Source organism: Babylonia areolata, chromosome 4 (assembly GCF_041734735.1).
Source record: "Babylonia areolata isolate BAREFJ2019XMU chromosome 4, ASM4173473v1, whole genome shotgun sequence".
Lineage (NCBI taxonomy): Eukaryota > Metazoa > Mollusca > Gastropoda > Neogastropoda > Buccinidae > Babylonia > Babylonia areolata.
The window spans coordinates 5,278,267-5,297,104 of NC_134879.1; the positions used below are offsets into that span (position 1 = coordinate 5,278,267).

Here is an 18,838-nt window from a genome sequence, read left to right on the forward strand (position 1 = left end):
CTCTCTTTTTCATACACAGGCGCACACCCACACACATAAACACATACGCATGCACACACATATATGCAGAAACAAAATTTTGGTGTGTGTGTAAGGGTGGGTGGCTGTGGAGGTACTTGTGTGTGGACGGTGGGTGGTTAGCGGTTCGTGCTTGAGTGGTCTTTAAATATATTTTTTTCCCTATTCATAAACCAACCTCAATATTCATGAATTCTTCTGATCGCTTCACGAAAACACACACACACACACACACACACACACACACACACACACACAAAACAACAAAGCAATAATAATAATAACAATAATAATAATAATCCACATACATTCAAACACACTTAAACACACACAAGCACGCACACGCGGGCGCACCGACACACACGCACGCACAAACACACAGCATTACTGTGATATTCTATTCATTCTTAGATTAACATAGCATAACGCTGTACTGGACACACACACACACACATTCCCAGACCACCCTCAGCATACACCTTACACACATCGCCTTGCGACGCTCGCTCCCTATCCAAATATACTACTTCCCACCTAACATGCAACCTTCATCGAGGGGCGACTCGGAGGTGCCGTCATGCTCTCCCCAAACTTCAGCCACTGACTTGTGCAGTGGCGGGAAAGAAAGTCTAAGAGCCTTGCATCGACACTCACACATACCCACACCCAACCCTAACCTCCCCACTCCCTACTTCCACTCCCCCCCCCCCCCCCACACACACACACAGATGAAAGAGCAGCTGCCGACACATGTCATAAAAGTAATTATTGATATCCTCCATCCAACCCCCTTCCCCCACCACCACAACACCCAAGCCACCCCCCACATCCCCCTACATCCCCGTGTACTTCTTCCTGTCGCTCTTTGAAGTGAACTTCTGAAGAAGAAGAACAAGGCTGCTGTGTGTTTGTTGGAGGGGGGCCTGGGGGGGGGGGGGGGGGGTAACTCGAGGTGGGCCTGACGTGTCATATTTAGTATCCACAGATCGCGGGTGAGACAGACATAGAGAGAGAGAGAGGGGTGGGCGAAGATAGGGCGGCAGGGGCGGGAGACAAAGAAGGACAGACAGATATATGAAAAGAGAAACAGGGAGAGACAGCGAGGGAGGGGAGGTGGTGGGGGGTGGGGGTGCAAGCGGGAGAATTAGGAAGAGCACAGAGATAGTGAGGGGGAAAACAGCTCGAGAAAGAAGCTGGAGGAAAGTGAGAAGAAGGCGAGAGAGAGACAGACAGACAGACAGAGACAGACAGACAGAGAGCGTGTGTCTGTGTGTTGTATGTTTTGCTGTCTGTCTGCCTTTCTGCCTGTCTCTCCTATATTTCTTGTGATTTGGAGGAAAACATGTCTTCATCTGATGTTCAACATAAAAGTGGTCCAGTGAATGTAAACAGAAATTCGGAAGATAATGTTTTCAACAATTATGGAAAGTTATTGCTTAATATGTGTACTGCTCTGAATTTGTGCATTATAAATGGCATGTGTCAGGGTGATCGTCAAGGTCACTACACGTTCATATCTGATAGCGGAAGCAGCGTTAATGACTATTTTTTAATGTCGTGTGATTTATTTTTTAGTCTTTCTGATAACTGTGAATTATGTGTATATGAGAGAATCGAATCAGACCATATGCCTTTAGTATTATTTATTAGTTTCCCGAATAACAACCCAAACAGCGCACATGAGATGAATGTCTGTCGTGTGATTGAGAAAATTGTTTGGAATGATGTGTATGCTGATATATCTAGTGCTGCGATTTTTTCTGATGAAATGCAGGACCGTATGGAAAAGGCAATTAGTTTAATTGATGTAGATATTAATGAAGCACTGCATGAATTTAACTGCAGCCTGAAAGAAACAGCAACATGTATGAAGAAACAGGTGAGTATTGGTAGAAAAGAAAAAAGAAGGCGACTGGTATGACATGGAATGCAAAGTTGCTAAAAGGAATGTTAGAAATTTATTGCACAGATTCCGTCGTACTCTGTCCAAACCAACACGTAAGTCCTTCTGAAAAGCTAGGAAAGAATACAAACGTCTTTTGAAAAGAAAAAAGAAGGAATATAATGATGGCCTATTAAGTGGATTACTTCAGTCTATAAAAAGTCAAAAAGAATTCTGGGATTATGTGCACAAAATTTCAAGGAAAAGAACTCAACCTGTGAATAACATTAACTTAGAAACGTGGTTCCTTGAACAAAACGTTGACTCTTATAGTCAGCTGGAAAATATGGACAGTGAACATGAGAGTATAGGTGAGTATGGTGATGAAAATTTAAATCGTCCTATTTCAAGAGAAGAGATTCTGTTTGCTTTAAGAAAGGTAAAATCTCGCAAGGCTTCTGGCCCAGATGGAATTATAGGTGAGTTGATTAAAAATGCCTGCCAGGTTAATGTAGTTTTAGATTTTCTTGTTAACTTTTTCAATTCTTTATTTGACAAAGGGATCTATCCCGAAAGTTGGTCAGAATCTATTGTCCTTCCATTGTATAAGAAAGGTGACGCAAACAACCCAAATAACTACAGAGGCATTTCATTGTGTAATGTATGTAGTAAGTTATACAGTGCTGTGATTAACCGGAGATTGCAAGAACGGGTGAGTGATAACATTACAGGTAAATTCCAAGCAGGGTTCAAGAAAAACTACTCCACTATAGATCACATGTTCACATTAATGGCATTTGTACAAAAACAGTTTTGTCTAAATCGGAAATTATATGTAGCATTTATTGATTTCGAGAAAGCGTTTGATTCCGTCAATAGAACGTTGCTGTGGCCTATTTTGCTTAAAATGGTATCCAAGGAAAACTTTATAAATGTGTTGTGAGTATGTATGAGTGTGTTAAGGCAAGGGTGAGATCTGGCGCTGCTCTGACGGAATATATTAATTGCACTTCTGGTGTAAGCAAGGTGATGTTTGTAGTCCCGTTTTGTTCTCTTTATTTATTAATGAGCTGGCACTTGAAGTTATACGTTATGGAAGGCATGGTGCAAAGTTTACAGATAATTTTCTTGAAATCTTTATTCTTTTGTTAGCTGATGATATTGTTTTAATATCGGAAACGGTAATTGGATTACAGACTCAACTAAATAGTTTACAAAGAGCTGCATTTTCTTTACAATTAAAGGTTAATATGGCAAAAAGCAATATAATTGTATTTAGAAAGGGAGGGTACCTTGCATCAAGAGAAAGATGGACTTACAATGGAGATGTAATGTCTGCTGTCAATATATATAAATACTTAGGTTTATATTTCTCGACACGTTTAAGTTTTGCCTTTGCTTGTAAAGATCTCGTTAGCAGAGCTAAAAATGTATCATTGTGTATAATGAAGAAATTATCATTGTTAAACAACGATTCTGCAACTTTATTTTATAAGTTATTTGATTCACAGATTCAACGTGTGGTACTATTTGGAGCTGAAATATGGGGTCTCGATTCTGCTGCTGTATACTGTGAAAAAATACACCTATATACTTTAAAGAAATTGCTAGGATTGTCATTGCAAACACCTAATGATTTAGTGTATGAAGAAACAACCAGATATCCCATCGTTTTGACTTCCACTGTTAAATGTATTCAATACTGGCTGAAAATAACTCAGATGGAAGAGCACAGATTACCCCATAAAGCTTATAGAATGCTATTAGATTTAGATAACAGAGGCAAGAGAAATTGGGTGTCTAATGTGAGAATGGAACTCTGTGAGTATGGTTTTGGATTTGTATGGTTGAACCAAGGTGTCGGAGATATCAGCGATTTTATTCATGTATTTCGTAGAACATTAATTGATTGTAGATGGCAAAATTGGAACTTTCATATTCAGAATAGCGACAGATTTGATTTGTATCGAATGTTTTGTCATACAAACCTTCCTTCCCTCCCTTTGACCTTCCGCTCCCCCCCCCTCCCCCCCAAGCCCCTCTCCCGCCCCCCAAACCCCCACCCTCGCCTCCCACTGCCGGCCTACACACATATACACCCACCACATACACAAAAGAACACTTCTATGCCCTTGAATAGAGTAAGTTGTACTGGATAAAGAAAAAAACAAAAACAAAACAAACCAACAACAGATTCTAATACATTTACGTGGTTAGTCGATAAGTAAGTGGCCGTAAAAGGTAATGTAGGTACACAAAGAGTGAAAAGCGTCTATCCTATATCACCGAACATTTGTCTTGCAGCATGACCTACAGAGGCAAAAAGGACAGCCGGACTGGGCGGCGCATGCGCTTGCAATTAAGAAGCGTGATTCTTTTTTGTTGCCAACCTCTCTGTCTCTCTGAACTTTCTCAGTTTTTTTCTTGCTCACTGTCTGTCTGTCTGCGAGAGTAGAGAATCAGCAAGACGGAGGGGGAAACTAAGGAGTGTTAAAATCTCTCTCTCTCTCCCTCTGTGTGTGTTCTTGATAACAGTGTGGGGATAGGGGAGGAGAGGGGGATGAGAGAGACAGGAGAGAGTGAGAAAGACAGAAACACACAGAGAGATAGAACGAATGATATGGAAAGAGAGCGGGGAAAAAATAGGGAGAGAGGGGGGGTTGGGGGGGGGGGTAGGGGGCGGGGGCTGGACAGACACTCTGACAAAAGGGTTGATCGTTTTTCAAAACTCAGCATGTCTCCCTCTCTAACATTTCAGCTACAATGCATCATTTGCATCCGACAGTTTTATGACAACGACGCTCTTTGACCAAACAAGCGGCTCGCGCAGAAAAGCGCTTTAGGGTCAGTGGGCGTTTAAAAAGAATACAAACACAGAGTAACTGGGCAGCTAACTAACAAACCCAGTCACTGACTAATTAACAAACTTAAAACTTATAATAACAGAAGGATTTTCATATTCATACCAAAACAAAACAATTCCGTTTCATGAGCGGGGTCATAGTGATTGCGCGGGTGCGTGCGCGCACACACACACGTTGACAAACAGACACACCCACACCCACACATACTTTCATCCCTTCCCCAATTTAACACAGACACACACGCATGCAAGTATGCACAAACTTTTCCCTCAACTCCGTGAAGTTATTGGGGCGCCGCACTGAAGTGTCCCCCCCCCCCCCCGCCTATATATATAGAGATAGATATATCGGGGGGGGGGAGGAGGTTGGGGGGGGGGGGTTGTGCGTGTGTGTGTGTTTAATCTTGGGGTTCACTATCAAGAGTTCCATTTTGCCCCTTCTGATTGTAATAGCCTTATCGCCTTGTTACATGCCTCCACAGGCCAGAGAGAGAGTGAAAGAGAGACAGACAGAGGCAGTCATAGAGAGATTAAACAGCAATCTAAAAAATAATTACTGATACTCTGGGCAAGACAGAAGGCCCATAAACCATTCAAGACATTGCTGCTTGCTTGCTTTCTTGCTTGCCTCTCATTCCAAAAAGGAGCGAAGAATAATGATGACCTCCCTTCCGTACTATTCCACAGTTCCCCTATCCGAGACACCACAAGGAAAGGGCAATCGCTACCACTTGCAAGCGCTCGGACGAACTGACATGCAGTCGGACTGATGTTTTTTTCTCTCTTTGTCTCTGTCTCTCTGTTGCTGTCTCTCTGTATGTCTCTGCAAATCTTTCTGTCTCTTCCTCTCCTTGTCTGAATCTAATTTCACTGGGTTTTTTATTTCGTTTTGCGTGTAGTATTTGGCCAAAGATAATGATCTGTGCGTTTGACTTGGGTCATTCTTTGTTCTTTGTTGATATCGATGTCACCACCTTCTCTCTCTCTCTCTCTCCATAAGCATTTTAATTTTTTTGTGATGCACCGTGTTTTGATGTTGATATATAAGAAAGATTGTAAGACCAGACTTTTATGTAAGATTTGGTTCCTTGGGATTTCAGTCCTCTCTCTTTCCCCTAAAATTGTTAGAGGTACTTCCTTTTCATACAGAGCATTTCGATACAGGGTGGCAACTGTGAAAATGCTCATGCAAATGCACGAGTTGGGGTTGTTCTCGAGTCATGTTCACTTACTTCTTTCATGAATGGCCTGTAAATGAACAATCTCCCCCCCCCCCCCTCCCCTTTCTCTCTCTCTCTCTCTCTCTCTCTCAAAAGAACGAATATGCAAGCCACACAAGCAGGCACACAAACACACACACACTCACTGACACACGCACATGCAAAACATGAGCACTTGCACAGGCACAAACACAAGACACAAATCCACTCACACCCTTCCGACCCTTTAGTGAACACACACATGCACTTCCCTCCTCTACCTACCTTACCCCCCCCCCCCCCCTTAACTCCACCTTCCTCACCCCTACACCTATCCCCCACACACCCCGGGGTCACGGCCTTTGAGAATCAATCATCATTTACCACCCCTTCTCTCTGCTGTCTCAGTGAGCGTTTTTCATCATGGCGCCCGTGTAATCTTGGCGTGTGCAGCCGGCAAAAAAGAAAGATTGCTCGCATAATGGCACTCTTTTACCTACAACAGTCATGGCCCTAAAGACGCACATACGGGTGTGCGGAGAGTGGGGGTCGGGGGCGTGGGGATGAGGAGGAAGTGTTGGGAGGGGGGTTCATATATGTGTGAGAGACAGATGAAAGGGAGAGAGGGGAGAAAAGGGCGGGGGGTGGGGGGAGAGACCATATATCTTCTCAGTACTTCCCGTGGAACTGACGATGATATATGTTAACACACACGTACAGACTATTCCCTTCCATTAATGTCACACACACACACACACACACACGTCCAACGCTGAACCCATTAATAGCTACTTTTTGTCTTGTCTTTACAAAACCGGTTGAACGGGTTCTAAGAAACAAGGAGGAGGAGGAGGATGTTGACGATAATGACGATACGATGGCATTAACTTGGCTCGCATCCTCTTTCGCGATCAAAGCATTCCTAACGTTCACCTACCACCCTTCTGAGAGCTTTTACCACCACCACCACCACCACCACCTCAAACACACACACACACACATACACACACTGAAGTAGTTTAGTAAGTGAGCCTGTGTGAGTACAGTTGCCCCACGTAGTTGGGGGTTGGAAAGAGGTGATATTTTTCGCCGTACGAACCTGTCGGTGGCACTGGGAAGAGAACAGCGTTGAGCCATATCAGCGCCCCTTCGTGATAAAAGGCAAAGGTGCTGAAATGCCTTTTTTAAAGAAAAGTGTTTATAACATAAATCATTCCACATGTTGAATATAAACAGCTCCACATAAAGGAAGATTGTAAACAATTCCACATGGTGAGGATAATCATGTGATTCCACATATGAGATAACACGTTTTCATATGAGGAAGGTATCAATAAATCAATTAAAGGGCAATCATATATATACTTTCCCATACAAGGCAGATATATAAAAGAAATCCCACTTACTAGTGAAACGCCAGGACATACATGTATAATGTTTAAATTATAATATTATATATAAACTACCCGAATCTCTATGAGAATACAAATGATTCGAATCAAGAAAGAGAAAAACTCCAACTTCGTACCTTTTTTTTCTTTTTTAATTCCATATTATCAGGAAAACGTAAACAATTCCACATAATGACGATATAAACAATAAACGCTGCCAAAAAGGGACTGGTGATACTGAAGAGAGATCATGCCAATATAAATAGATAGATAGATAGATATACTAATGCAAATACACACAAAAACAAAAACAACTATAATTAAACACATGCATGCACCGAACGTTCCAATACCTGAAAATAGCCTATATATCTCCATGGACCGATCCAGAGAGGGGTTTAAAAAAAATGTAAGCACTCATTACCTTGTCGGCATTGTAAAAATACGCGATTCGGCGAAAGGTTCAATGGAAAACGTTGACAGTGGATGATGAGTGGAAGAACTTTCAAAACCTGAAAATAGTGCTGGGAGGACAGGGGGGAATCGGTTTTCAAAAAAGCGTTTCAAGAAAACAAAATATGGATACAAAAAATTCCATTGTCTGGTTATGATTAGCAAGTTAACGTCAGTCTGAAATTCAATGACGAATTTTGACATGTGAACTGAAGTGACGACTGTCATACTACAGAAAAAAGAAAGAACAAGAGAGGCAAGGCCTTCAAGACTCATTTGTGATACACTTAAAAAGAAATATATGAATAGATTCAACCGTTAAAATGTGTTCTGTATTTGTTATTATAAAGCTTTGGGTTAAAAAAAAAAAAAAAAAGAAAGAAAGAAAAAAAGAAAAAGAAAAAGGCCTGAGCACGGATCTGAACCCAGCATGTTCAGGTGGGATGAAATTGTCTTTTTCACTTCACTGTTGCGGATCTATCAATGTCGTTAAATTACCATTCAACTTATTTAAGCATGCAGTTTTTAAGCGTGATAAATCGATTGCAGTATTCGAAGTGATAACGCTATTTAAATCATGTTATTTTGGTATATCTCGGGCATTTAAGAATTCTTTAAAGTCCGCGGTAAAGGAGACGTTGCCATCGCCTCAATCACACTGCAACATTTTGCCGTTTTCTCTGGATCTAGACAGATGTTCGATAAGGTTAGTTACACTCGCCGGGAAAGTAAGATATGGTCGATTCATTTTCTCTTTCGTGTTCATTCTAGTTATATTGAGTATCCACTTTAAAATATTCATATGCAGTAAACACGTTGACGATGTAGTCTGTGCCACTGTATGTGTTCTGTCCATAATTTGTATTTTTGTTCTTTCAATTGCGAACAAGAAAAAACAAGATCTGCTCAGACCAGCCTAGACAAGGCTGACTGGAACTCAGTGAAACGGTTGATTCATTTTTTCTTTTATGTTCATTCTAGTTAGTTCAGTGTGTATATCAGAATATTCGTATGCAGTAAACACGTCGACGGTGTATTAAGTGTCACTGTATGTGTTCTGTCCAGATTCTGTGTTTCCTTCCTTTTAATTGCGAACAAGAAAAACGAGGTTACACAGTCTTATGACCAAGCATCGCCAACGCTACTACAACTGGGATGCGGTAATATGGCGTTTTCGGAATCCGGATATAGCTTCAACGAAATAAATCGTTAATGATACGGGGAACACGGCTGCAAAGATATTTCCCTACTATTTATACGCCAAATTTGGTATTGACAAAGTATTTCCTGAGAAATTGGCAATATTAAAGTTTACCACGGACACACAAGCATACATACATACAGACAGATAGACACACATAGAGACAACCGAACATAGGGTTACAACACAGACTCACTTTGTTTACAAAAATAGGATAGCGAAAAGCATCAAGTTATCCAATAACCGACAACAGGTCTTGTGTGTGTGTGTGTGTGTGTGTGTGTGTGTGTGTGTGTGTGTAAATTCTTCGCTCAATGCATACCTACCGGCGATCTTTACGAAAAGTTATTGTTGATACCGGACACTTAGCGAATACGGGGCATCGAACACAATTTCAAATTTAACGACTGCAATACTAGGAAGATATTGCATGCAGCACTACATTCGCCAATACCCTGTACCTTTAGTCAGACTTTTCATTTTGAACTGTGCCCCCAACTTCACATATATACGCGCCGTTCTGCTGTTTGAACACACACACACACACACACACACACACACACACACACACAAATGCTTACAATCATTTTATCCACTTCGTTTTACACTTGAAAACATCAGGTAAATATTTTTCTCTAACTATTGTAAATAATTGTAGCTGATAATGATGCTAGCAGTCATCATAATAACCATGATGAAGATGAAGATGACGATGTTTCCCTGCGGGTGACGTCAGTTTTGATTTGCCCCTCTGCCTCCACGCTTTCATGTGAAGGATTTCTTTCAGTCAGTCTGCGTGTTCCTCCTATAGAGGGGGTCAGGGGCTCTTTCGGTTATAAATACTTCGTTCCCATTCCGGAAAAAGTGTTCTACAAAATATGTCCTTTCTTTTCGTAGCGACCTTTTCTTTCTGTCGTGTCTTACTTCCCTGCTAATTTCCTCCCTGTCGGTACTGTCATTCACCCAGAAAATCATCATCAGAGACTCCCTCTGAACCCACTGTCACTTGGTACAGGCCAACGTAGTTTGCTTGTTCGTTCGTTCGTTCGTTCGTTCTCTCTCTCAATCTCTCTTTCTTTCTTTCCTTCTTTCTTTCTTTCTCTCCCTCTTCCGGACTTGATAATCGGACGCTTTTATTAGATTATATTTTTGCACCCCTTCTTCCTAAAAAAACAAAACAAAAATAATAATAAAAAAAATTTAAAAAAGAGAGAGAAAAAAAGAATTCTCTCTCTCTCTCTGGGTGTGTTTATTTATATTTACCTAATGGGAGAGACAGACAGAGAGAAAGAAAGAAAGATCTGTAACGAATATTATACTGTGCACTGATTCTGGGTTTGGGTTTTTCCCTGCCCCCCCCCCCCCTCCCCCCAACCCCCTTATATATATATAGTTCTATTGTATAATAAATCCGAGTAAATGAACAAGGCCAGAGAGACATCATAGCTGTATTATATATGTTATTGTATTTCATTTTTCTTTCTGTCTTATATATATATATATATATTAACTCCTCTGGAAATAAATACACTGACCACATGGTGAACGATACAAGCATATATATATATATATATATATATATATATATATATATATATATAATATTTGGATGCAAGTACTTGTGCTTTACGTAAAGGGCACACAAAGCTAAAAGAAGTTGAAAATGAAGACAAAACTTAGTTACTTGCACCCTTCGTTCCGGTTGGAACAAGAAGCACGAACAAATCTTTTCTGGCTTTTCGGTATTGAAGACGAAAACGAAGGCAAACGGATAAAAAAAAAATTTAAATAATAATAATAATAATAAAGACGAGAGAATAGGAGGATAAGAATGAGAAGGGGCAGGGTGGAGGAGGAGGAGGAGGAAAATAAAAATAAAAATGAGTAGAAAGTCGAGGACGGGACGAGAAAAAAGGGGAGGAGGAGACGACGACGACGACGACGAAGAAGAAGAACAACAACAAGAAGAACAAGAAGAAGAAGAAGAAGGAGGAGGAGGACTAGAAGGAGGAGGAGGAGGTGGAGAGGGAGGAAAAGAAGAGGAGGAGGACGAGAAGAAGAAGAAGGAAGAGGAGGAGGGAGGGGCGAAGAAGAATATATATATAATTATATATATATATATATATATATATATATATATATATATATATAATAAAAGAAAGTGAATTTAAAGAAGAAAAAAAGCCAATGACGACGAAGGCGATGGTAATTATGAAGTCACTTTTGTTGCCACTCCTACAACAACCACCTCAATGCCGCTGATGATGAAGACAACAACGGCGAGTATGACGTGGGTGATTAAATAATGATAATAAAAGTACAATCATGATGACAATAAACAAATTTTTAAAAAAAAGCAAAACAAAACAAAACAAAACAAAATGCAAAGGTCGCTGCCACCAGTGACGTTGATGACAGTGTGTGGGCGGTTTATCATCCAACTCAGCAAATGCAGTCTTCGCCAATTCCAGTCAAGACATCCTGGCCACCTTCCATTCACAACGACTGTCGAAATCATCTCTCTCTCTCTCTCTCTCTTTCTCTCTCTATCACACACACACACACACACACACACACAAATGCACACGCGCGCTCGAGCACACATGCACACGCTCACTAATTACACACAAGTACGCGCTTGCACTCAGAAATAAGCAATACTCACCAATGCTCTCTCTCTTTCTATCACACACACACACACACACACACACACACACACACACACACACATGTACACGCGCGCGCGAGCACACACTCACTAATTACACACAAATACGTGCTCTCATAAAATGTGCTTGCACTCAGAAATAAGCAATACTCACCAATGCGCTCTCTCTCTCTCTCTCTCTCTCTATCTAACTACCTACCTATCTATCTATCTACCTACCTGTCTATCTATCTTTAGGTCGGTAACTCTCGGGCTAACTGCTTGTGAAAAATCGGTTTCTTATTGACCAGATCACACTCTTCCCTTGTCCAGTGTGCAGGGTTTGTTTACATGGGGGTGCGTAGGGAGTTTCTCTGCAATGCGTATTTAGATATTCGTTTCAACAACAACAACAGCAACAAAAAAGAAAAGTTGTTTAAAAACAAATTTAGCACAGAATGAATATCGTTTTGGGGCGTGCTTAACATAAATAAGGGGAGAAAATCAACACAGTTCCTCATTTCAAAGTATAATGCCGCATCATACTTGTAACCTTCGATGAAACACTGAAGAAAAAGATACAATACACCGCTGTTCACGGAGAAACTAAAATTAAGTGCAGACAGCTGTGCGGAAAAAAATCTATTCTGTGCAGATGCATTGTTATTTCTTTGTAACTAAAATGGATGGTGGAGATTTCGTTTAATCTAACATTAGATTTTGTATTACTATTTGGTTTTAACTTTTTTTCAAAAATTATTCTTTTCGTTACTTGTACCCCCATGTCATTAGGGCTGAAAAGTTAATGTGTGTGTGTGTGTGTGTGTGTGTGTGTGTGTGTGTGTGTGTGTAAGCGTGTGCGTGAAGAAGAAAACAACAAATAGCAAAAAGGGTGCAATCTAGAAGGTTATATCATGATAGCAAATAAATGGCATCTAAAGCCAAACTCCTTGCTATGTACTGAACCAGTCGTGTTCCACATATCTGAAACACAACAATTGAATTTCATAAACACACACACACACACACACACACACACACACACAGAGAGAGAGAGAGAGAGAGAGAGAGAGAGAGAGAGAGAGAGAGGGAGAGAACCACACCGATAACAGATTCAGAATCATCACGTAGAACCATACAAAGAAGAAACAAATAAATACCCACCTACGCAGTCACACACACACACAGCCAATTAATCGACAGAAGCTAAACTTTTCATCTTTTGTTTTCTATTCTTGAACGAAAGGAAGCCGTACACAGAAAAGAAACTGAGAAAAAAAAGCAGAAAAAAGCACGATTATAATTATGAATTTCAAAGATATCATGATCACGACAGCCCGGGCAGAAATGTCAAAAGACACTGCTCTAGAATCTTCACCAGCCACTCAATCACAGTCTATCAGCAGGAAAGCGGTTTTGAAAAAAAAAAAACCCACAAAAAACGATGGGACGAGTGGAGGAAGAGGGGGAGCAGGAGGAGGGAAGGTGGCGAAGAGAAAAACTCGTGTGTGTGTGTGTGTGTGTGTGTGTGTGTGTGTGGAGAGGGTGGGTGGGTGGGGTGGATGCTGACCCATCTAAGTCTCCGAGTTAAATGGAACTTCAAAGCAGCATCGCCATCCATGATTCGTGAACTCCCACAACAACGCAACCTTCACCGATTCAACACCTAAGCCCCAAAACAGCTTGACCCACAACAAGTCTTTAAACTCTTACTTCAAGCATCGCCATCATCAAAACATCATTAAAAAAAAACCGGGGGATCGGGGGGGTGGGGGGGTCTGGCATATATACATAAATTATATATACTCTACAAAACTTCTGTCATAATGGAACATGAGACTGACCTAACAGACACAGAGAAACGCGCACCCGCATACACACATACATGGAGACAGAGACAGAGATGCTCATGCGCAGACAGAAACAGAGAGAAAGAGAGATGCTCATGCGCAGAAAGAAACAGAGGGAAAGAGAGAACGCCTGAACACAGAGACAGAGGAGAAACCCATGCACAGACAAGGAGAGAACGCTCACACACAGACAAAAACGCACAGACAGCGCTTACGGGCAAAAAGAGAACAACTCTCACGGACAGACAAAAAGAGAGAGTGCTCATGTAATCACATAAGGATAGAACGCTCACGGACATAGAACGCTCACGTACAGACGTAGAGAGAGAACGCTCCAGTACACACAGGTGGAGAGAACATTCACGGACACACATACATAGAACGCACACGGACAGACTCAGACAGCGAACGCTCATGTCCACACAGAAGAGAACGCTCACACACAGACGTAGACAAAAAACGCCCAGTACATGCAGGCAGAGAGAACGCTCACGGACAAACAAACATACATACCATACATACATACATGGATATAACGTTCAGGCTCACACTGGAGAGAACGCTCACGGACAGACGTAGATAGGGATTGCTCAAGTACACACAGATAGAACGCTCACGGACATAGAATGCTCACGGACAGAGAGAGAGAGAGCGCGCTCAGGCACACACACACATGAGACAATGTTCACGGACAATGGACGCTCACGGACAGAGTAGATAGAGAACGCTAAAACACACAGGTAGAGAGAACGCTCACAGACAGAGCAGACAGAGAACGCTAAAACACACAGGTAGAGAGAACGCTCACGGACAGAGCAGACAGAGAACGCTAAAACACACAGGTAGAGAGAACGCTCACGGACAGAGTAGATAGAGAACGCTAAAACACACAGGTAGAGAGAACGCTCACAGACAGAGCAGACAGAGAACGCTAAAACACACAGGTAGAGAGAACGCTCACAGACAGAGTAGACAGAGAACGCTAAAACACACAGGTAGAGAGAACGCTCACGGACAGAGTAGACAGAGAACGCTCACAGACAGAGCAGACAGAGAACGCTAAAACACACAGGTAGAGAGAACGCTCACGGACAGAGTAGACAGAGAACGCTCACAGACAGAGCAGACAGAGAACGCTAAAACACACAGGTAGAGAGAACGCTCACAGACAGAGAACGCTGAAACACACATGTAGAGAGAACGCTCCCGGACAAAGACAGAACGCTCATAAACAGGGAACGTTCATGTACACACATGAGAGAACGCGGACACAGAACGTTCACAAACACTGCACAGGCGTAAACATGCTCACGGACAAAGAACGTTCACGCGCACTGCACAGACGTACAGATAGAACTCTCAAGTACACACAGGTCGAGAGAATGCACATGGGCATAAATAAAACGATCACGGACAGACACTGAGAGAGAACGCTCATGTACACAGAGGAGAGAATGCTCATGGACACACAGGAGAGAATGCTCATGGACATAGGACACACGGACAGACTGACGCAGACAGGGAACGCTCAAATTCACACAGATTGAGAGAACACTCACGGGCATACACAGAACGAACACGGACACACACACACACACACACACACACAGAACGCTCATGTACACACAGGATAGAACGCTCACGAAAATGGGACACACAGACAGACGTAGACAGAGCACACACATACAGAAAGAACGCCCACGGACATTGAACTATCATTGGACAAACACAGATAGACAGAGAGAGAGAGAGAGACGGTGGGAGGAGATACTGAGAGAGAAACACACAGAGACAGACAGAGAGAGAGAGAGGAGAGAGGGAGAAAAAGAGAGACAGAGGGGGAGAGAGAGACACAGAAAGAGCCGACAGACACATAGAGAGAGGACGCTTATGCACACCGAGGGCGAGAACACTGATACACATTGCCTGAAATCAACAACAAAAACAAGGATGAATCTAACGTTCTCCACGCACGGTCACCTTACCCTGGCTTCATGAAGACACGGGCAAAGTGCACTGTGGCTTTCAGGTCCGTCTCCAGCACTTGCTTCAGGTAGTCCTGCACACACAGAAGGCAGGCGGCACCCAGGTAAAGCACACACACACACATACATACACGCTCACACACGCATGTACACACACACACACACACACACACACACAGAGGCGAAGGCGCTCACACATACACATATGCACACACACACATGCATGCACACACATACAGAAATATACATTGCGTTTACATGCCAGCTAAAAGAAAAACAAAACCAGGAACATACACAGACACAGAGAAACAAAAAGGCTGACACAGACACAGAAGAAAAAGAGATAGAGGCAGAGTGTGTTTGTGTGCGTGCCTGAGATCTGATTGAATGACACAGGAAATGAATGATGAGCGCCCAGTGGCAGCCGTCAGTCAACTCTACACAGGTAGGCAGCCTGTTGTGCAAATGACCCCGTGTTTGTAAAGCGCTTAGAGCTTGGTCTCCGACCGAGGATAGGCGCTATATATGTATCCATAACGATCAATCAATCAAACAGACACCGACAGACAGACAGACAAAGAAACAGAAAGGCAGACACAGACAGAGAGAGAGAGAGAAGAAAAAGAGATAGAGGCAGAGACAGACAGACAGATATAACAAGAGAGAGCAAGAGATCAGAGAGAGACACAAACATAGAATTACAAAGATACACAGACGGGATTAGCAAGTTGGAAAAGGACGCGAGACTCAAGATACAGACGCAGACAACACACACACACACACAAACACACACATACACACACACACACAACACAAACATACACAACACACACACACACAATATACACACATACAAAACACACACACACACACATAACACACACACACACACAACACACACACACACACACACACACAACACACGCACAACACAACACACACACACCCCCACTATCCAAAACGATCTCTTCCACTCAACACCCCTCACAGCTCCCCCTCCCATCCTCACCCCCACCTCCCCTCCCCAACCAACCCCCCAACAATTTCCCCCAATTAAAACTGATAAAAGCGGACTGCAGTTGAAAGCGTTCGCTGCTTAAAACGCTCAAACTGAAAATGATACGTGTCGTCACCCCCATTTCCGTCGGCCAGCTCCACGAGAAGCGGCAGGAAGCCAAGGAAGCCCTGGTGCTAGCTCATTCACTCTCACCTTTTTCTACCTCTCCCCGCCTGCTGAAAAGTAATCGCCATCCCAAGTTATCGTTTTCCATACCATCAGTATCGCTCCTCTGCCTCACCCGCATCCCTACACTTTTTTTTTTTTTTTTTGGACGGAAAAATCGAGAAGAATTTCTAAGAGAGAGAATCTGAAAATAGGAATCAGGGATATAAATGTAAAAAAAAAAAAAAAAAAAAAAAAAGGGGGGGGGGGAATGACGCATTTGGAATTGTTGGGAGTTTCAAGAACAATATTTTCAGTTACCCGATTTTTGGTACTTTAACCCATTCCATCCTAGAGAGTTTACAGCCTCAGCAGGCTTCCCTGCCACATTATAAGTGGGGGGGAGGGAATATAGAAAATATACTGAAATCAACAGTTTTTTCCCCTTGCTCTCCAGACTGACATGTGGACACAGCTGGAAGTCAGGTACTGCAGCAGTTAGTTTCCTTTCCTTGCAGTTGATGCAAACATGGAAACCGTTTCAATGAAACCGAGTTTGGCGCTAGAGGAGCACTGCTCGGGCACAGTGCTGAAAGAGTTAAGTTCGAATTATACTGAGAGAGAGTATGCAAATGCTGAACGAGTATGAAATAAACAGAAAACACAGTTTGTATGAAACTTGTTGTTTTGAACGTGTTTGTTTTTGTTGATTTATTTCTCTCCACAATGAACACGATTTTGATTACTTACAAATTAAAGGGAGGGGGGGATGCAGGGGGGCGGGAGGGGAAGGGGGGGGACAAGGGTGGGGGGGGGGGGGGGGGGGGGGGGTAGAGCATGTTGACACAGCGCATCGCTGCCCGAATTTTGTCCGTATGAATACCTGTCGTGTTCAAGAAAAACTTGTTTTGCTGCTTTAGCTTTTTTTTCTCTCTCCGTCTCTCTCTTTCTTCTTGTTATTTTTCTTTCTTTCTCATTCTTCTTATGCTTCTGTAAGTAACACGATTCTAATTACCTAAAAACGGGAGAGCTGACACAGCGCATCGCTACCCGCATTATTTTGTTCGTGTGGATGGCTGTCGAGTTCAAGAAGAACATGAGAGGCCAACCCTTCAAGACTATAGCGGGATCATGTTTCAACAGCGAAACGCTCCATGCATTTATTCTGTGAGCAAGAGTTGTCGTCCTGATAATTCACGATAACGAATGGGCTTTGTGCTCAAAATTTACCTAGAATTGACGGAGTATGGCAGTCTATCGCATAAAAGAAAAAACAAGAGAGGCAAGGCTTTAAAGACTTATGTGTGATGCCCACTTAAACAAAAAACGACAATACAAAAAACAAAACAAAAAACGATCATCTGACAAAAAGACATTTGCCTTTATCTAACCTTGACCTTTATCTCTAAATTTACAAAGCATTCATGTTATGGTGAAACCCAATTACCATGCCAGGTTTAACAAAAACTGGATGAAAAACCCAAGTTCTATCACGCTTCTACATTTTTTCTAATTTGCCACGATCTGATCCTGAACATTGTCTCTTCACATGAGTTTTGGTCTATGAACTAAAAAACTCGATGAAGATTGTGTACTTGTTCTCACCATGAACAATCACTGTACGAAACTCGATGAAAATTGTGTGCAAGACCTTCTCTCTCTTGCGCACACAAACTTTTCCTATTGACATGACATGCCGTGGTATAATCTTCACTATTAACCTCTGGTTTTTGGAATCCTTTAAGGACCATGCTGTACCCGTACCCACGACCAGTGAAAACATGACGTTTGATAGATGGGAAAAAAAAAAAAGGGGGTGGGGGGCTGGGGGGGGGGGACGTAAAATATGGCTTCTATCAAGCTTTTCCTATACTGCAAATTAATGACCCTGACCTTTACCTCTGACCGTCCTTAACATATCATCACAAAGCAGATGTCCTAAAAGGTCTTGTTCACGCCTGCCATCCTACCAAGTTTTAGTTTATTTTTGAAGCAGCAAAGGAAATGCCAACCTTTAAGATTACCAAGGCACACAAAAAGACAACAGATCATTACATCGACTCACACTTGAGTATACAGGTGAGTAAAAACAGGCCATTCATGTTTTGTTTTTTTAAGTAAAAGAAAGATAAAACAAGAGAAGCAAGGCCTTCAAGACTCACTTGTGATAAATTACGTCCCCTAGCA

At 42.3% G+C, this 18,838-nt stretch overlaps 1 protein-coding gene across 1 annotated transcript in view; it reads right to left on the reverse strand.

The window, feature by feature from the left end:
* LOC143281543 (gephyrin-like) overlaps positions 1–18,838 on the reverse strand; it is a 145,549-nt gene that overhangs the window by 49,097 nt on the left and 77,614 nt on the right. Inside the window, exon 16 of the mRNA XM_076586763.1 lies at positions 15,490–15,563. Coding sequence (XP_076442878.1) covers positions 15,490–15,563 — 74 coding nt within the window. The remainder of the gene's footprint in view (positions 1–15,489; positions 15,564–18,838) is intronic.